Source organism: Photinus pyralis, unplaced genomic scaffold (assembly GCF_008802855.1).
Source record: "Photinus pyralis isolate 1611_PpyrPB1 unplaced genomic scaffold, Ppyr1.3 Ppyr1.4_LG1, whole genome shotgun sequence".
NCBI classification, from domain to species: domain Eukaryota; kingdom Metazoa; phylum Arthropoda; class Insecta; order Coleoptera; family Lampyridae; genus Photinus; species Photinus pyralis.
The window spans coordinates 25,811,975-25,832,162 of record NW_022170249.1 but is presented as its reverse complement, the minus strand read 5'-3'; the positions used below and the strand labels follow the sequence as shown (position 1 = coordinate 25,832,162).

The 20,188-nt window shown below is 37.0% G+C and overlaps 2 protein-coding genes across 4 annotated transcripts; one reads left to right on the top strand and one right to left on the bottom strand.

The window, feature by feature from the left end:
• Positions 1–108: 108 nt before the first annotated feature.
• On the bottom strand, positions 109–9,076 carry LOC116158578. Of its 3 annotated transcripts, XM_031471378.1 has the most exons (4): positions 8,530–9,076; positions 5,598–5,819; positions 3,819–3,886; positions 808–942 (listed from the first exon to the last, which is right to left on the bottom strand). In XM_031471378.1, exons 1-4 carry the CDS (start codon positions 8,567–8,569, stop codon positions 907–909), a joined length of 366 nt encoding a protein of 121 aa, XP_031327238.1. In that variant the 5' UTR covers positions 8,570–9,076; the 3' UTR covers positions 808–906. The 3 variants fall into 3 exon arrangements, with proteins under 3 accessions (XP_031327236.1, XP_031327237.1, XP_031327238.1); XM_031471376.1 differs by lacking the exon at positions 3,819–3,886 and having other exon boundaries at positions 109–942; positions 8,530–9,072; XM_031471377.1 differs by lacking the exons at positions 3,819–3,886; positions 8,530–9,076 and adding an exon at positions 8,253–8,373 and having other exon boundaries at positions 109–942.
• A 3,590-nt stretch (positions 9,077–12,666) lies between these two features.
• Positions 12,667–19,494, top strand: LOC116158983 (homeobox protein ceh-13-like). Its single transcript, XM_031471870.1, has 4 exons — positions 12,667–12,847; positions 16,479–16,648; positions 18,089–18,285; positions 19,275–19,494. The coding sequence occupies exons 1-4, from the start codon at positions 12,679–12,681 to the stop codon at positions 19,492–19,494; spliced, it is 756 nt and encodes a 251-aa protein (XP_031327730.1). The 5' UTR covers positions 12,667–12,678.
• Positions 19,495–20,188: the final 694 nt, after the last annotated feature.

Genomic DNA, 20,188 nt, shown 5'->3' with positions numbered 1-20,188 from the left:
TATACTGTGACTTCCGAATTAGTAAAGACACAGATATACACGTATATCTGTGGTAAAGATTTCGATGTAGAAGTGAAATATGAAAAACATCCAAAGAGACAAAACAGACTTCCTAAAATACGTTTTTTTAATATCTCAATATAGAAAAAAACAAACTGCGAAAAAGAACTAGTTAATATTATATTTTCGTTTCCTGTCTTTTTACGTCACACGTTGAACGTGATGTCCTTTGAATTACTAAGGGCGCTACACTGTGTCTATCTTTATTTCCATAATAAAAATTTAAAAATAACTGTAACAGCTAAACACTACTTTCCCTATCAAAATATTCAGTGTCTTGTATATTTGTGCGATTTATTGGATTAATGTTTGTTTTATAACTTGGATAGTTACAACCAGAAGCACCTTCGAACACGTTGATCTCTTCCTGTATAGACGCTTCACATTGCACAATATTGTCGCCCAAACTGACAAAGTCACGTCGCATCCTCGTATTTGTATGATACATTTTATCGGTAAGAATGAAAGGATCGCTACTTGTCCGTAAAATACATTCTTTGGGTTTCACCATTATAACACTTAGTTCACTTTTGTGTAATTGTTCACTATCTAAAGGTTTACCATTTAATTTTTGTAACATAACGCTTATTTCACTATAAGATGGTGGAAGGTCGGAATTCTTTAAACCAAATATATCATCATATGGTGGTGGTAAGAAATCGAGTGATACTAGTGACAAACCCTTGCTTGTATCTTCCGATTCCAATGTATCAGCGTGACTCCCATTTTGATCCTGTAGAATTAAGTTTGCACTAAGTTCTATGAAATCAATCCCTGTGCGATCTGCTTGAAGTTGTCTAAAAACATTTCGATCAACCACCAGCATCCGTCCATAGGGAAGAAGAATTATTGTGGGCGTAGCTGACTCGCCCGCCGTGCTGACTGTAATAAAAAGAAAACATGTTACTAATATCTGGAAGCTGCATTCGTGCTTATGCTAGTTTTATGGTAAGTATTCCCGTTTAATGTTTTTATTCAAAATGTAAAAATTTGCAGGGTGTATCACATAAATTTAGGAATAGGGTTGGTTCCGGCGAAACCAGAAAAATACTATTTTGAGCGGTGTAATACATTTCCTCAATTGTAATGTGTTGATAAAAAAACGCTTTTCCAACTTACTTGCAACTATATGGTTCAATGGAGGCTAAGGTTATCTACAAGACAAATGAAAATAAATATGAAATTTTAAAAAAATTGCATTTACTTTTTACAAACATGAAAGTTACAGCTCACAAGTTCAGATAAACCTATAATCACTCTGGTCTTGTTCGTTAAACAATCGTAAACTTAATTAGGGCCGCCGAAGAGCGCCGAAGATTGACATATTCTTGTGGTTATTGGTGTTTCTGTTTAACTTTTTGTAGCTTCAACGACCATGGGAATTCAGCTCTTCCAGAAAGGAAGAGGCAAAATTTGTTGAGTCGATGCTTTAGAAGATCGAGCAATATTTACACACAATAACATAATAAAACTTTCACTCAGTTTAATCAATATGTTTGGGTCCCCATAAATAAATAATCTAAAAAGATGTACCGCGCCAGTCCCGTTTCATTGTTCATATTGTAGGTTGTCTTAATTCCTTTTTGCAAAACAGATTTCGTTTATACGAGTACAAACGGGCAGGTTAGTCCAGAGGGTTCAGGCACTGTAGATTTTGCCTTCCTGTTGTGCGCGAGGTACGAGAGAATTTCGTACTCGTATAACAATGCCTTCAACTCGTATGTGATCGGATACGAATCAGTGGCACTGGAATTGTCTATGACTCCGAAATGTTGCCGCTAGCACTCAATCTTAAAGTTGTCGTATACTTAGTAGGGACAACTGTATTCCGCTAGGTGGCCATATTGTAGCAGTAATCGTTGTAATAAAAAATGCTACTCAATGCAACACTTACATTGATTTTGTTTAAATAAAGTATTTAAACAATTCTATTTTGTCCCATCTCACTTGGTCAGGATTACTAGAAACAATCGTTTGCACCTCCTTTTGGCAAGGGGAACTGGGAATTTCGTAATTCTTAATTTTACGCATCCTGCAGCTAAAAAAATTATTACCATTATTGTTAAAACAATAGTTAACTATTATATTATATTATCGTGACGAATGCCAGGAATAACATTATAATCCGTTTTTAGATCGAAAAAATCGGTCGCAGGAGTGAAAAGATCAACATTTTCGGAAATTGGCCGCCATCTTGGGACTTCCTGTTCAGATTTCGAGGTGCCAACATCGATATTCGTGTTCAGCAGGTACCAATTATAATCATTATTATAATTAGTAAAAAAAGCCTGGTTGGCCAAATTTTGTCTCAAATGCCCCTAAGACAGAGAAACTTCGAAAACTGAACCAGTCTAATTCAACTAAGCAACCAATAAAAATATACCATTTTATGCGCACTTTTTCGATCACGCTGCGCAGCTTTATGCATAATTGCTATAAATAACAATTAATAAATACGATCAAAAAGAATACCTTACTGGAAATATCAAATTAATTTTCATATGCTTTTTTAATACGCCTTATTTTCTGATCTAAAATTCTGTTTGGCTGCAACAATAAAACGTTTCTAACAACACCGATTAAAGAAGTAGCTATGAATACAAAAATAGTTGTGTAGCTAAATATTTTGCATATTTTGGCAAGTGAACATTTTCAAACAATGAATCATTGTGTTCGAAAGCATTTTTTGTTGTACTGTTAAATCGTTAGTTTTGACATTCCAAATGCTCGAATTAATAATTCATTTCACGGTGTAATAGGTAAAAATGTTAACAAAATGGGATGGAACAAGGGACCAAAGCTTTTTTTGTTAAATAAACCATGATTTATGAGCTAGACCATTAATAGTTCCAAAGTTTGCGATTTTTTTCAATATAGTTTTCTTAGCAACCATACTATGTGGAAGGTTGGGATGAAGAAGGTGCAAAAAATAATCCGATATTGGCGAAACGCGGTACTTTTGAAAGCGAAAATTAGGATTCTAAACATTGTTTTTGCTGCTCGGCCAATAATTGCAGCTGATATTTTTTTCAAATGTTCAAAACCTAATTTTGGATCTATTATTTTTATGTCTAAAAACCATCAAGATATGTAACTTCGTCGAAAACTCTTTGCGCTATTGTTTAGGAGTAGTAATCTTGTAAACATTTTCATAAAATCAGAGAGGACATAAACCTCTCGCCAGGAAAGATTGCCGGTCACAGAACACTTGATCCCGATCTACGATCTATGTTTTTCAAAAGATTGTAAGCGACTTCCGGGATAGTATCGTGTCACTGTTGAACAAAAAGACTCTTCGTTCAACATTAGCACGATCCTATTCTGGAAGTCGCTCGCATCTTAAGAAAAACATAGGTTGTAGATCGACACAAGGTGTGCTGTGACCGGCAATCTTTCCTGGCGAGAGTTATATCTAGATATTATCTATAAAGCTATCTAAAAACGATCTGTTATAAGGTTATAACTATGTAGGTATAGTTGTCATGAAAAACTGAACGCCGTGTGATTCAGTTTTGAGTAAATATGATACTCTTGAAATATAAAAAAACTTTTCCTTTGTTGCACGCAAGCACACACATGCAAATTATGCAAAGCGTTTCGATTGACGTAACACTATTAGTATATTAGGTATATATCTACATATAAAGCAAGGGACGCACACACAATAGCTGATTAAAGATCAAAAGATTTAAAATGTATTCAATGATGTTATAAGTTCAAACCACAATGTCAGTATGACAACCAATGTTCAAAGTTACCTCTCGGTGTTTGTGCCTTTGACTTCTTTTTGAAACGAGAACGTAATCACTCATTTCATCTTCTAAAACTGAAATTAATAAAATCATTATACTTCATTGCAATAGTATATGGGTACAGTGTGGCAAATTTCCAGCGAGACATAGAGAAATAATATAAACTACTTTGTCAGGTAAACTCCAGACTCGACTTTACGACTACTTATATGATAGGCATAGTACATTTAGAAAATGCCCTCTAGCACTCTAGCTTCGTAGTTAATGTAAATTTCCAGCTCGGCCTGATGATGACGTCGAACGTCGAAATCGATCGCCTATAGAAACCACAATAAAAACTTTTTAAGTATCAATTTTTAATTTTTCTCTATTCTATATCTAATTACTCAAACATAACATGGAGTTCATCAACAAATCCCTCTAGCACCTTTATTTTGAACCCGACGCAAAAAGTGTATAAAACCTTTTGTAGAGCTCGTTAACTTCAAGACACATTTTTTTTTGTATTTTTAACATTTTTCGCTCTAGTGCTTACTTTTCCAGAAAAATTCACATTTTAGAAAATAAAATAAATAGTTAAACTTTTCAATTCAAAATTTCTCAAAAACTAAGAAACACAAAGATAACTGTAATGCACTTTTTTGTAGTTTTTTACTCGATTTTTTATGTACCGAAACCAAAATGGGACGTTTGCGATTCCTCATATCACCCTATACCTATGCACTCCAAATTTAGTCCAAATCGGTTCGACAAATGGTCCACGTGAACTTAACTTAATGTATAATATGGGTAGAAAAATATTATCGTCAAGAGGGGTGTCGTTTTAGAAACGCGAAGGAGAGAAAGTTGTTGTTCTAGAAGAGCATTCGAAGACTGTCGCGGAGTCAAGTAGAGCAAACCTTGAAACATTGACAACTTCTCGAGTGCAAAAGTACAAAGTAATATTTGGGCGATTTTATGTTAATAGTACTTCCCAGTCAAAACAACAGAAGACAGAGAGTGGCAGACGGAGATATATTATCGCACAGAAGCCTTTTTTTTCTAAAATTCAAATCAATAGCAAAAAATAATGATCGAAAGGTATATGTATAGAGCGACGGGCGTGCAGTGCATATTTTGTACAGAAAGAATTACTCTATAAGCGCACTTTTTGATGATTGATTTAAGCACAGCAGCCGAATAAAGCTAGACTCTATAGTTTATAACCGGCAAGAAGCATGATAATGGGTGCCCAACGGTGAGCTGGATAAAATTCAGTATGCGCCCAAACCAAACGGTCCCTGACAATTTTTTGAAGTTTTTTTTTCTTTAAAAACAATCCTCTCGGTAATGTCATCAGAAACGTCAAATTTAACGTGCAGGTTATCTTCCGAAAAACCTTATTTTGCGTTATTTAGGATGGACAAAATAACGTTTTCTACAGATAACCTGCACGTTAAGTTTAACGTTAGTGATACATCACAGGGCTGAATATTTGTTTCTTGATGGTTCTGATAAATCAAATCGGATTGAAAATTAAAAGCGGGACAATACAATTTTTTACATATATTATATTATTATATTATATGTACAGTGTGTAAAGCGATGGGGTATACAAGAGGGAATTTTTTTTAAATATTGATTTATGAAAAAAATTTATTCTTCATAATATGTTTTGCTTGCTTTGAAAGTACCAATAACGTTTCGATAATCTATAATTTATTTATAGAAATCTGGAACCCCTTCGCTTTACACACTGTATACTTCTATTTAATATTATTAGTTATTAATGCCTAATATACTCACCATTATCTATACTAGGTTCATCCATTGCACAGCAACAACAAATTCTTTTTCTACAGAAAGCTCGAATGGCAGGTGCTCCCCAAAAACAAAACAGTACTATTATCACCAGCACAACCACCATAACAATGAGTGTCGGTAAGCCTTGACTTACAGATGGCACATACACACCGGATGCCGAGCCTGTGTTTACTATGTATGTGTCTCCATTCATTAGATTTATATCTGTAAATAAGGACACTAAATTAATAACACGCCAGACATCAAGTATTTATTAACAAAAGTAAATTTATGCAACATTACGCCGCAAGAAGGAAAGGAAAGGAACTTGGAACTTGGTGGTTCCAACCACCATGAATGAGTCAGCTGCATATAGGTAATAGAAGTTTATTGGCCAACGGTAAGCAGTAGGTAGTTATTACATGCGTTTTGAGTAAACTATAAATTACTGTAATATTACTGTGTTAAATTAAAACTTTGTTTCTGAAATAAATTAACGTACCACGTACCATACGATTGATAGCTTTAGTTCAAACTAATAAAGATTACATTTCGAAGCGGTAATAACACAATCTGTTTATGGCGGGTTTATACGGCCATTAGTATTACGAGTAGTTCAATATCATTAGATTAGGCAGTATCATAAGATGCCGTTCGGAAGTACAAGCGCAGAAGAGGCGCGTAGTGTGGTGAAGGAAGTTAAAAACAGGAAGATAGAAGAGATTGACGAGAACGAAGGAGACGAGGATTTGGTTCTGGTTTCATCGAGGAAGTCAGGAAGGTTGCTGAGCTGATAATTAGAAAGTACAAGACAGCTTATTAATACAAGGTGGGGAAAATGTTTGAAAGAAATCAAGACAGCTGACAGCTATTATTAGTACGGACAATATTTCCGTTCGAAAAGTGTGATATATGGGGGGGATATTGAAGGCGAATGTACAAACAAACCAGTTACAACTGGGAAGTACAAACAGTACGGTGACCCAGACAAGTTCATCGGGAGCGGCAAAGAGGAATGAGTTCATCCCCAAAAGGCTACAATCTACGCAGAAACATAAGGATACCAGTGGTGACAGCTGTGGTTCAGATGAAGAGGGTATGGGCACTCCAAGAGGGAGCCAGACGAACCCAAATTTATATATGGAAAACAATACTGAATGTGAGTAATGCGAAATGATAAAGGCAGTGAGAAGAAAGTGAAATTGGTAGAGGCACAATCGGCGGCAGATACTGATACCGTAATGTGGAGGCAGGAATGGCCAGTCAGAGCAAAAAGGGAGACCAGCGAGGGACGTTGGGAGATTAAGAAGAAAAGGAGAAGGACCAGATCGGAAGGGGTGCTAGTTAAACTACAAGGGGAGAACCACTGTGACGAGATACTTAAAAAAATAAGGAAAACTTGAGTGACATATAGGGGCAAATGGTCTAAGGAAAGTGCTTATAGACAAAAGCAGAAGTATGGGAATTAATAACCGATAGGATATTGGTGGACGCTACTTACGTAGCTTCAGTTGCAATGTATATATTTTAAATTACACTTCCTTACATGTAGATAACAAATTAGGACAAAATATGCAAACAGTGAATATGAAAACGTATTCGTTAACGAGCAAGTTCTCAGAAAATAGTAAAAAAAAAAATAGTTTTAAACAAACATTTCACAAATTTAACTGGGTTTGCAATTTTTATGGCTTGCTTCAGGAATAATGGCAAAACAAAAACCAAAGAAATCAACCCAAAAAGTCCCAAATTACAAAATGGCACACAAGTACATCCAAGCATCAACGATATATTCGCGCGTTTTCTTGTGTGCTAAAATAAATATGACAATCTATGGGATTTTTGTAACCATTGGCGGGACCCGCACCGCGGGCTCTGGCAAGCCAGTGGCGTAAGGGACTCAATTTATAATCGAAGTTATAGTTATAGTTATAACGAAGTTGTATATTTAAAAGCAGGCTGTCGTTTCCGATTATGAAAACAGTCGCTTAGACTGGAAAATTAGTGTTTGTTGTTTGTTTGATGGTTACCTACTATATGTTTAAATTTAAACGCTCACGTCTGTGCCAAAATAATGGTACTGCAGAGTAGGAAGCTATTATAAATTTAAAGCGTCAGTGACATACTGTGTGGCAGTTTTCCAGCGGAAATAACATGGTAAAATAAATTTTCGGTGATCCTTGTTTGTCATTTTAACTAAAAAGAAGGTTTAAATGTTAACGTGTATGTAAAGTTTGCAGTTGGCATCACAGACACATTACTTCCACCTTATGTATTTTACTTCTAGATTACACAATAAAAACATTTTTGGTAAAACGGATTACAATTTGACCAGTCCTTAAACTTCATTATTGGAAACAACCAATCAAATGGAGCTTCCGGATTCTCGATGACTCGTCAGTTACAATCCTACTATCTCTATTAACCTTGATTTTAGCAGACGAAACCAAAAGTGACAAAAAACAATCGAACTTGAAAATCTTTGCTTTATACTTATCAAATTTACAAACTTCATTTTTTTACCGAAAACGAAAATTATAGGGGCGTGCCACTTTTGAGAATAGCCCGGTATAAGGTACCTATATGTAGTATGAAGATTACGTACTATAGTAAATTGAAAGGTAAAAGCGATGAAAATATATCTCTTTGTTATCTTACCTAGCGTAGGGGTAGGACTGCAATTTGTGACAAAGTTACCTTGATTAAAATGGCAATAAACTTTTGTTCTAAATTTCAGTTCTTCTGCAATGTTGTAATGGTTTGACTTATTTCGCTGGGTTGAATAATAAAACAAAGGTCTAACTAGTGAGAAAAAGATGTAAGCTCTTGCCAAAAATGTGTCAAGCCCAATTTGTATTAAGCAAACGGTGTGCGGTAGAAAGTAGACATTTTTTATAGATCAGACTATTTTTAATTTTGTTTGTTCTTTACTTACCCGACGGATTAAGGCTTTTAGCTTGCTTAAGAGCACCCATTTTACTACTGTCACGGTTGTATTTTCTGCTTTTCCATCCATATATTGTTTCTTTTAACTGAACGCTGAACGTCCTCAGATCTGAATCCGGGGATGGACGGTCTATTGTTGTAACGTGCTAGCTCTCACACTTCCTGAAATTTCGCGCATACACCGTTTATGACTCACGTGACGATTGTTCTAATAACTATTAACTTAATTACTAAATTTCTACCTAACGCAATTTTATTTAAGCGTCAAATAAATAAATTCCCATTTCGACGTTGCAATTTTAAATATCAAAAGCAGATATTTGAGTTACATTTTCTAATAAAAAAACACAATCACCACGCCGAATCGTACGCAGGTGAACGCCGTCTTTAGACAACTGACACGCGTCGCGTTTAATCGCGGCGTCGTTTTCGAGTCGCCGGGACACCGCCGTAAGAATGGAAAACTAAACGATATTTGCAACATTCTCAACAAACTACAATAGGTATCCAAACAGCCACACTGTAAAGAGGTACACTGGTACACGTCGGAATACTTGTTAAGAGTAAAAATACAGGGTTTGCAGGTAAAATCGTTCCAGAATAGATTTAGGTCAACTATTTCGCTCGTTTACTGTACCTATGTCAACGTCTCGTGTAGACAGTGGCGGGGCTAGAACAAAGGTGGACGTCGGCGACAGTTTTTCGAGAACTTCTTAATAATAATAATAAATAATAAAAAATAATAATAGTTTCATGTCCTGATGAAGTGAATAAACATTCACGAAAATTTGACCTGTAAAAGAGGAATAGGTAGGTAACTGTGGCAAGTGCAGTAGCGGTGCTATAATTCTTTCTAAAGCCACATTGCAAATAGGAATAAAATTGATTTTAACGAAGTGGTAGGTATATTCATATATTGGCTCAGATAAAATTTTTTCAAATATTTTCGCCAACTCAATGTAAATAGGTACGTGTACGAGGGGACATTCTTTAATCTACCACTACCTGAACATGAAACTGAAGAAAATTTAGCCCAAACCCTACGTCATCGTACCTAAAACTCTACACCGACATTTCACCGTTTTTGCAATAAGCAGATAGGTATCTTTACAAAAATGTGTTAGTGTAACGAGCCACCGTATGTACCGAAAATGTATAGCTTAGTAAAAATTCAAATCTAAAGATTATAGATATGTAGTAGATAAGAATTTATACAATTCGGAAGCGACGTGTGCAATACAAAATGTGAGCTGGTCATCTTCACAGAGCGCGTTGCGCATTTTTAAGTTAAACCGTCCGCTGGGTGGATTCTAAAGATATAAAATTAAGGCAAGAGGGAACCATCATCTTCATCAAGCCACCGTCGCGTTGCGAACGAAGATTTGCGCAAGATTTCCAACAAAGTTGAGAATCTCCACGGCGTAACTCAGCTGATGTTACCGTTGTACAGAGTTGTTTACTAATTGCTTATTTTTACATTTAAAAATAATTCATACAAAAATTTCATAAGAATATAATAAATTGAGCCAACAATGAACAACGATGAAAATGAAAAGCACGGATGTAGCGTATGACTACCTATTTCAATGAAGAGAAACGAAACCTTCGATTTTACAGCCGACCAGGATGTAGGTAAATGTAATAATACTGCATTGCGGATGAGGTCGAGGTCTCCTTAGGTCATATTATATTGTTGCGAAAAATAGGCCACACTACGGGCTACTATTGATTTAAGATATGCCTCGACGGAGTAGAGAATACGAAAGTACTTAGTAGTCAATATTTACACCTTAGTAATTATATCATTAGATTCATTAGCATTACCTTATTTGGAAATCGGGGATTAAACTGCAGGAAACATTAGTATAAGAGGATTGTGGTTCACAACTTCGCATAAGTACACAACTCATACATTTGAGAATGTTGTTAGCATTTACCTGCGCTTCGATTAATTTTTTATATTTAAAATTACCTATATTTAGAACAAGTATAACTTTTGGACATTTCAGTACGCAGAAAAGCGCATTTTTAGCACCTCCAATAAGGTTGCAGGTTTTAGAGAGTTGGATTCTTCTATTTTTTAAATTAAGAGTACTTTACTGATTACTCTTATGCAAAGTAGGTAGGTATGTATTTTCTCCCCCACCCTGTATACCCATTTTAGTCTAATTCGTGGTAATACAGTTTTAATACATGCAAATCTACGCACACACTGCATATTTAAGTAATACAAAAACCGCAGTTAGAGATTATGTACTCTGAATGCACAACAACGCACTTTTCCATTTTTGAGAACTGCAAAAGGCGACCGACAACTGACAAGGGACTCGTGCCTATTACACTAACGTTAGGTAATTTCACAGTTTAACAATGGGACCATTCTGAGGTTTCTGGCCATTTCCATAATCCTTCAATTGGTTCTAATGAAAGCATCTTTTATGGTACCTACCTACACGCCACTGCGGTCTCTATATGTAACAAATTAAACCGAACAGTCCAGTGAAGAATAAAGACTTACCCATGTACTGCTACTGACTACTGAAATGTGAGCTTTTTTTGTGTTTAACTACAACAAATTAACAATGTTATGCCCGATCAGATAAGGGAAGCGGTTTGCTGGTTAACAAAACCTAAATATCCTTTTAAAACTAGAAGCAAGTTATCAGTTTAGATTAACATCTCAATAAGAGTGCCTCTCGTTAAAATCCACTTGAATTCATTATGTTTGCAGCTACTGCAGGGTTTCAATTTGAAATCGTAGAAATTATTTTGTCAATTTGCAGCTGCTTTATGCTTATTGCTTTCATTGTGGTTTATTTTGAATTAGTTTAGGTGTCCTCTTGTAACAAATTGTAAATAAAGCTTTCAGTCGTACCTGTATCACTGTTGCGAATCGAATAAACAATTTAAAATCTGATCTGGAAAAAAATTCTATTCGAATGTATGCATTTTAAGTACCTACCTACTTTAACCAAACTTTTTTTTATTTACCTAGGTGCTTGAAATATTTCGTTGTCCATGTTTTAACTGAAAAACGCAAAAAAACTAGAATCAATGAAAGTCTCATCATGACACTATCACAGATAACGTGTCGGCGACTATCCGAAATAAATGTATATGTATATGAATGTATACGACTTAAGGCGAGGCTTTACAATTATTCGTTGTGTATAATTACATTATACGTAATTCAAAACAGGACCTTCAAATATAATCCTGAAATGAACCTAATTTAATAAATAAATACAGTAGTGACAATTAGAATTAGAAACTGAAATGTTATATTTATACAGTGTTATACTGCTTCATTAAACGACTGCGAACTAGTAGGTATATCAGTTTATCATATTGAAAGCTGCACAATTTTTGAATATTTAGGTATATTATAATATTTAATTACCTCCCCTTATACTAAATAATACTACAATTTAAAGTTTAGTTTGGATCACCTGAGAGTAAATTATTTAAAATAAAATTAACTTTTTCGGAATGTTTGGCAAGTTAAAATTATGAGAAATGGTCGTTATATGAACCATTTAATCGGTTAATTGATAAATTCTACGAATCTATATACGATCTAACATCTTTCCGATGACTGCTTTCATTTTAATTATCGTGCTCACGGAAACGTATTTAATTTTATGCTACAGCCCTTGCATAGTTGGTGGTCCGGATTCTATCCCCGTAAACTCGATTTGTTTGTATTATATTGTGTAAGCGATACTCACCGCTCGTTACTGTTTAAATATTAATTTATTATGAAACTGATAGCCCGCTTTATTTCCATTCAAAAAGCGCCGCTCCATCTGCACATGCCACTATGTAGAGAATGCCCAGAAAACAATTCCTGTAATTAGCGCAATGATTACGAAATATAATGGGGAACCCATTAGAGTAATCACATATAGGTACGCTATTACCTATTCAAGATGAACATGGTGGCGCCGAAAGTGTTAACCGTGCATCCACTCATCTGCTAGTTAAATTGAATATCAGTAACTGAACGTTTATTGTAAACCTTAAGGTTTACGCTTAATTAAGCTAGAGATACACAATAGTGGGGAAGGTATAAAATAAGGGCTACCACTTCACAAAGAGACATAGTAGTTTGTGAATTTGACAGCATCATTTAGCAAAAATGACTTCAAGGGACGATGAGAAAAGTGAGCAAGATCAAAAAAAGAAATTCAATTTCAGTATAGATCATATCTTAAATCGTGCTGGATGTTCTGTAAATCAAGAACTAACCAATGCAACGCCATTTACGTGGATGCAATGTACTCGATATTGCCCTCCTAAATTACAAAGTGAGTACAGTTAAAAATTTCACTTTCTGAATACAAATTGTTAAAGTGTTACCTACCTACCTGATGAACATTTATACGTAATATAGAACAACCTTAACACACTCACATTTAAATATAGTCACTGATATCGGAAACAATAACTACACTAATTATTGGCAACTGAACGGTATGCTGTTATAAAAGATATAACAGTTTTGAAGTTAATAAATAATAAATAATAAATAATAATAATAATGAACCATATATAAATGTAAATGTAAAAAAGTTCAAAATGAAAATAAATGAAATATCGTATGTAACGTCCTTAGGTGCAACAACTAAATTAAAAACTTGTTGTCAATAGACCCCAAGGTATACGTAGATAACGCTTTTCGAACCGATCACATGATGACAACGATAAAATTAAGGTAGGGAATCAGTTTTCCCAACAAAAATTAATAAACCTGTGATCGAGGATGGGACAAACGCGTAGTTATATGAAATTTTTAAAATTTGTGAAGATTAATAAGTAATTAAATAACTTTTGTGTATAATACAAGAAGTAAGATTGACGAGCTGTTTTCTGTACTTTTAAGTTATACGCCCAATTCGTTGCTTTTGTCTTTGTGTCGTAATTATGTTGCGGAAAATTCAACATAGCCTATTATTATTTTTGTATAGGTATAAATCTAGATAGAGAACGAAGGATAACTTTGAATTATTGTAAAAAGGTTGGTGTCCTTGAAAAACAAATTCGTATTGAATTTAGCCCATTTTTCTTTTTGTAACACGTTGCAGAGCATTGTATAAATGTTTAATATTATCTTATGTTTTGCAATTTTAGTATGAGCATTTTTAGAGCTAGATAAAATCTTTCCTGCCAATGTAGTAGAGGTATATTATGTAATAGGTCGATCGGATAACAAATGGTCAGATCTTCGTTCGAAATATCGAAAGAATCTACTAAAGGGACTTGCCTGCACAAATGTCCACGATTGATACGCACATATACTTAAAATTCAATAACTCTCGTAAGGACTGTATTTCAGAATTACTTAATTAACCAATATCCCTGGGGTGAAAATTTTAATTAACACATTTTTACAAACAGATGGTTTTAACAATTGTTTGTGTTCAAAAATTCCCGGTATAAATCTTTTGAGGGCGAAACTTTAAAGTGCAAATATGAGGTGTAATATTTCGGAGGCGAAACTTCCGGGGGCGAATGATGTAATGCGCAAAGTTGAAACAAAATAGTAATGAAGCAAGTGGGCATAACTTGATGTTTTGTATCTAAGCCATTTCGACATTTGTTTTTCAAATTTTCAATCCGTATATTATATCTATCGGCAACATAGGTATTTAATTTTTTTACAGATATTCGATTCGGTAATGATGAGTGTTTTCGTCTCATTATTTTTAAATTCCAGTTTTTCTACTTTTATCAATAAACAGAGTGTAGTATATCCACAAAAATGGGGCGATAGAAGAGACCCTAACATATTGTTTTTCCAAATCAACTAGAATACGTTTTCAATGAACGAATATTTGGAACTAGTAGAGCATGGATTTAAATAGAACCTTCGATTTAAAAAAACGGGTGAAGATATTAACAGTATGTGGTGCGACAAGTGGTTAGCAAACAAACACTAAGCTATATCGGTACTCTGAATCGCAGTATATAATCTCTATCTCGATTTCTATATAATGTGTTATCAATAATAGTACAGAATGCCAATACGCATCCAGTTCATGGACCTAACCAACCACCAAAAATTGACAAATCTTAGATGGGACATGGATGGGTACCTATACTCAATACAGGGTGATTCCTATAGTACCTGCCACCGTTTGGGAGCGTGTAGGTGGTGCGTAGGGGAGTATTTTGATATAGGACACTTGGGGTCGGAAATCTAAAATAAGGGTGCCAGAGCCAAATTTACCTTCTGGAATTTCGCGCCTGTAGGTAGGCAACCCAACCGGCCGGCGGTGCACACGGAGCGATCTCAGGCGGCGATGTGTGGCTGACACTTGATCAGAATTTTGTTTAAACCCACGAAATCCCGTCTGCAACGACGCGTATCAAGTGAATAAACACTATGGCACGTTTTACTAACACGGAATACGCGGACATGCACTTGCACATGTACGGATTGGCAAATGGTAACGCACGAGCTGCACGACGAGCGTACGCTGAGCGGTATCCAAACCGTTAGTTACCCTGCAGACAGGTCTTTCAAGAAGTTCACTTCCGACTGTGCGAGACAGGGCAATTGCAGGTAAGCTGACGGAGGCTTAACTTTACACACAGATTCGTGATGCACATCGATACTTGGGTCATTTAAGCACCCATTTCGAAAAGTTTGTTTGTTTACACCGACCTCCTCCTATTTCGCAGCCCACTAGCGCCCGTGATCGCGATCGCCCGTTGGTAAATGCCTTAGAGGAGGATGTGTTGGAACGTTTCGAGGCAAACCCGCGTACTAGCACTCGACTTGTAGCAGATCAGGTGGGTTGTAGTCAACACACAGTGTGGAACATCGCCAACAACAACAACTTACACCCCTATAAGTTTAAGAAAGTGCAAGAGTTACGGCCGGGTGACCATGAAAGGAGGCTGGAATTCTGCAACTTAGTCGTCCAGGAGGAAGAAGCTAATCCGAACTTTCTGAGGAGCGTGCTAGTTACTGACGAGAAAGGATTCTCAAGAGAGGGGACCTTCAATCCTCGTAACAGCCACTACTGGGCGGAGCACAATCCTCATGAAACGTTTACGCGAGGATACCAGGACAAGTTTTCTTTAAACGTTTGGGCTGGCATCCTGGGGGACAACCTACTGGGGCCTTACATCCTCCCTCCGCGTCTAAATGCCCATAATTACCTGATTTTCCTGCGCGAGGTGCTACCAGAACTTTTAACGGATGTTCCAGTGAACTTGTACTGGGACCACTGGTTCCAGCACGATGGGTGCTCTGCTCACTACGGGCGGCAGGTGAGGGAACACTTGGACCAAACCTATCCGGACAGATGGATCGGCCGTGGAGGTGCGGTGGAGTGGCCTGCCCGCTCGCCCGACATCACCCCATTAGATTTTTACTTGTGGGGTGTGATGGAAGCGCACGTCTACGAGACTCCCGTCGAATCCGAAGAGGACTTAATTGCGCGCGTCGTCATGGCCGGAGAGGCTGTTCGCCAGGACATAGGAGTCTTCACGCGAGTTCGAGGGGAGTGGTTGGCTAGATGTAGGAAGTGCATTGAGAACAACGGTGGCCACGTTGAACACTTGTAAACGTTATTGCTTTTGACTGTCGTTTTCCCTCCTTCCCTCCCATGTCGCTTCCTCGCGCTAACTCGCTCTGCATCGCTCCGCGCGAAACGTCGGTCGGTTGGGTTGCCTACATACAGGCGTGAAATTCCAGAAGATAAATTTGGTTCTGGCGCCCTTATTTTGGATTTCCGACCCCAAGTGTCCTATATGAAAAGACTTCCCCTAGGCACCCCCTATACGCTCCCAAACGGTGGCAGGTACTATAGGAATCACCCTGTATATCTTTGACTGTCCTATTAAATAGCAGGTTTTGCAATATAGACATAAACGTTTATTATTACTAAACATACCTATAAGCTCAAACCATATTTAATTCTTTTTTAGGGATATCAAAACGCCAAGGCCCGCAACGACGACAACTAGGAAGAAATCCAAGAATTCCCTTTTCCACACACCAACTGTCAATGCTGGAGGAAAAATTTCAACAGTCGCCTTATTTAAGTAGCTCAGAAGTAACTATGATTTCACGAATTTTAGACCTGGCAGATGTGAGGGTACGTATTAGGAAATTTTACACAAACAAGCTCAATATAATAATATAATAATAGTCTATTGCCATGAATAAATTCCTTTACATTGGCATTGTCATGAATGTAGAATATGTAGAAAAAAAGACAAACTAAAAACATACAAAGGACAAACGTTATACATTGAGGAAAATAAGTTGTTATTGTGTCCGGTTTAATTTGCATCAAGCTCGCCAACTGAGTAGTAATTTTTTTCAAGGAGATGTAATTTTAATTTTTTTTTTAATAATTGAAGATTTCTTGATTGTTTTATTGCCTTTGGTATAGCATTGAACACTTTGATGCAATTATAGTAATAACCTCTTTCATAAAGAGTTGTTCGGTGAGTGGGTATGCATCACAAACATACTATACAGGGTGGTGACTTGCGTAACGCATCATAGGGATTTCAATGTAAAATTCATAACATGCGATTATTGGCTCCCCAAATTATTTTAGAGCAAAAACGTATTAAGGTTTTTTGTAGAATAAAATTTTTTACGCCTATAAACCGTATTAGTTTTCAATTTTTTACATAATAAAGACGGAAAATTGGAAAAATAAAACCCGCATCTTTTTCAATAATCTGCGATGCCATGGAATTTTCTAAAACAAAAAGATATCCAGTTATCAATTAGCAGCAGTTCGAAATGGATTTTATGATCGACTTGGTTACTGTATTGCAGTTAATGGTGACTTATTCGAACATTTATTGTAAATTGTTATATTAGGAAACCGTTTTTAGTAATTTGCTCTTTCTTTATGTTAAATTCGCTGTTCTAAATATAATAGTTTTTGATAAAATTTGATTTGTTTTATAGCAGACATTCCATGGCATGACGGATATTGGCGTAGTTTTGTTTTACAAAATTCCATGGCATCACAGATTATTGAAAAAGATGCGAGTTTTATTTTTCCAATTTTCCATTTTTATTATGTAAAGAATTAAAAACTAATACTGTTTATAGGCGTAAAAAAATTTTTTCTACAAAAAACCTTAATACGTTTTTGCTCTAAAATAATTTGGGAAGCCAATAATCGCATGTTACGAATTTTACATTGAAATCCCTATGATGCGTGACGCAAGTCACCACCCTGTATACTTGACTAGATTAACACAACTAACACCTAAAATAGGAATATTACACCCAAAACACATATTAAATGCACCTGAAATCTGCCAAGTTGAATTTGGAAATCGGCCCTCGCCTCAGTGTTGCCATAATTCTCAGCACGGCTTGTAAATATAGATAGTTGTGATAGTATGCAAGTTGACTGGTACAATGCATTTACACTATGCTAGTAACATGCATGTACTGCGCGCCCATACAGGTTAGTTTTTTGGCGCCAATAAACTTGCATCGTGTTAACGCGGCATTAGGAATAGTACAAACGTAATTTAATTTTAAGTTCTTACTTTGTGTATAGGTCAAAATCTGGTTTCAAAATCGCAGAGCACGAGAAAGAAGAGAAAAATTCCAATTGGACATGAATAAAAAAAATATTATCTTAACAAGCACCAATTCGCCGACAGACGACTCTCCGCAAGAACCTTTACATGGATCCATTGTTCAAAATTTTGAATGGTCTGTAGGCTCTGCAAGGAACAACAACGATTTTTCAATGTCACAAATCAGTTCATGTAACAGTTGACAATAAACATCTATTTCTCAAACGCTTTTATTTTTTTTGACATTCAAGTCGGCAACAACGACGGATGGTTTGATAGGAGGATAAATGGACCAGAGGCGGACACGGATTAGGAAGATAGGGCTTGGTGAGTACGAGGGTAGTAGTGTGCGAGGTGACATTCCCAAATTCCTTGCTTAGGTTAGGTTAGGTTATGTTAACCTTGAAGAGTTGATCGATTTTCAATATTGTGGTGGCGTATGAAAGGATTTCCTGAACCTCTTAAAAAAAGTTAGATTAGATTAGTTAACACTGGCGAGTTAATAGACTATCAATTTTAGGGTGGAATACGAAAGCCACATTCGGGGCGTGCCCACGGTCCCTTTGGGTCATTCGAGATTCGAAACGGTTCGGCGGACAGGGCCCTAAACGTGTTTCGATACGTATTCCAAAATAACTTCGGAACCCGATAACGGATCGCGCTCGTTCAGCCGCCGTTCGATAAGGGAATAACGGCGCCGCACGGGGAAAGTTATTTCGTCTCGAACGGACCATAAATAACGTCGGAAATAAATTTCTAAAACGATCAAATACGGACAGAAACACCCAAGTTCGGCTCGGTAACGGTAGGTTACGCCGGCGAGTTAATCGATCGTCAATCGTGGGGCGGAACACGAAAGCCACGTTCAAGAGGCACCTACGGACCCCTTGGGTCACCCAAGATTCGAAACGGTTAGACCCCTAGGACGCTAAACGTTTTCGGGCATTTATTCCCAAAGAACTCGGGAATCGGATAACGGATCGCGCCGTTCGATAGGTGAATAACGGGGCCGCACGGCGCAGTTTACAGTTTTTCAATCGATACATAAATAACGTCGGAATTACAGTTCAAAGTCGACCAAAAGTGGAAAAAAAAACACCCAAATTTGTCCGGGGGGCGTTAGGTTAGGTTAACACTCGCGAGTTAATAGATTATCAATTTTAGGGTGGAATACGAAAGCCACATTCGGGGCGCGTCTACGGACCCTTTGGGTCATTCGAGATTCGAAACGGTTAGGCGGCCAGGGCCCGAAACGGCACCGGGCACCCATTCCCGAATAACTTCGGAACCCGATAACGGATCGGGCACAATCCAACACCGTTCGATTGAGGAATCACGGGACCACACGGCGCAGCTTACGGTTTTACAATCAGTCCATAGATAACGTCGGAATTACAGTTCAAAAACGAGCAACTTTTGCCAAAAACTTCGACAATTTTTTTCTCGAAGGCCGTTCGGGCCGGAGAGGAACGGATCGCATATTTATGACGTCCGCGGCACGAGTAACGATCGATAAAATTTTGAAAAAAATCGAAGACCTAAAATTTTTTCGAGTCTCGTCAAAGAGGGGACCAAGGGAAAACGAAAAAAAAAAACTTTTTTATTTGCGAACCGATTTTCGATTACCAAACGTCGATCGATAGATCTCGTCGAAAGAGTCCTCGACGGCACTTAAAACATTCGGGGTCATATATAAATAAGAATTTTACGGCTAGGGTTAGGATTTCGAAAAAAAAAGAAAACAACTTAATTTTCCGTAACCGGCGCGTCCTATCGAACAAAAAAAAACGTGTTTAGTTTAGGTTAGGTTAGGTTAGGTTAGGTTAGGTTAGGTTAGGTTAGGTTAGGTTAGGTTAGGTCCCTCCTCCCTGCTCGGCTGTCGTGTCGTGGCAAAGAGCATTGCATGGGAACTAACGGCGCCGCTGTCGGTTTTGCTTCGGCAAACTGGCAACGTTATACCACGTGATACTTCGGTATCACGGGGGGACTGGCTAAGGCCGGTCCGAGATGAGTAAACATCCATAAAAATCCCAAATCCCAAGGTGGAGACCAAGCCGAAGGGATGCGTGACTGGATGG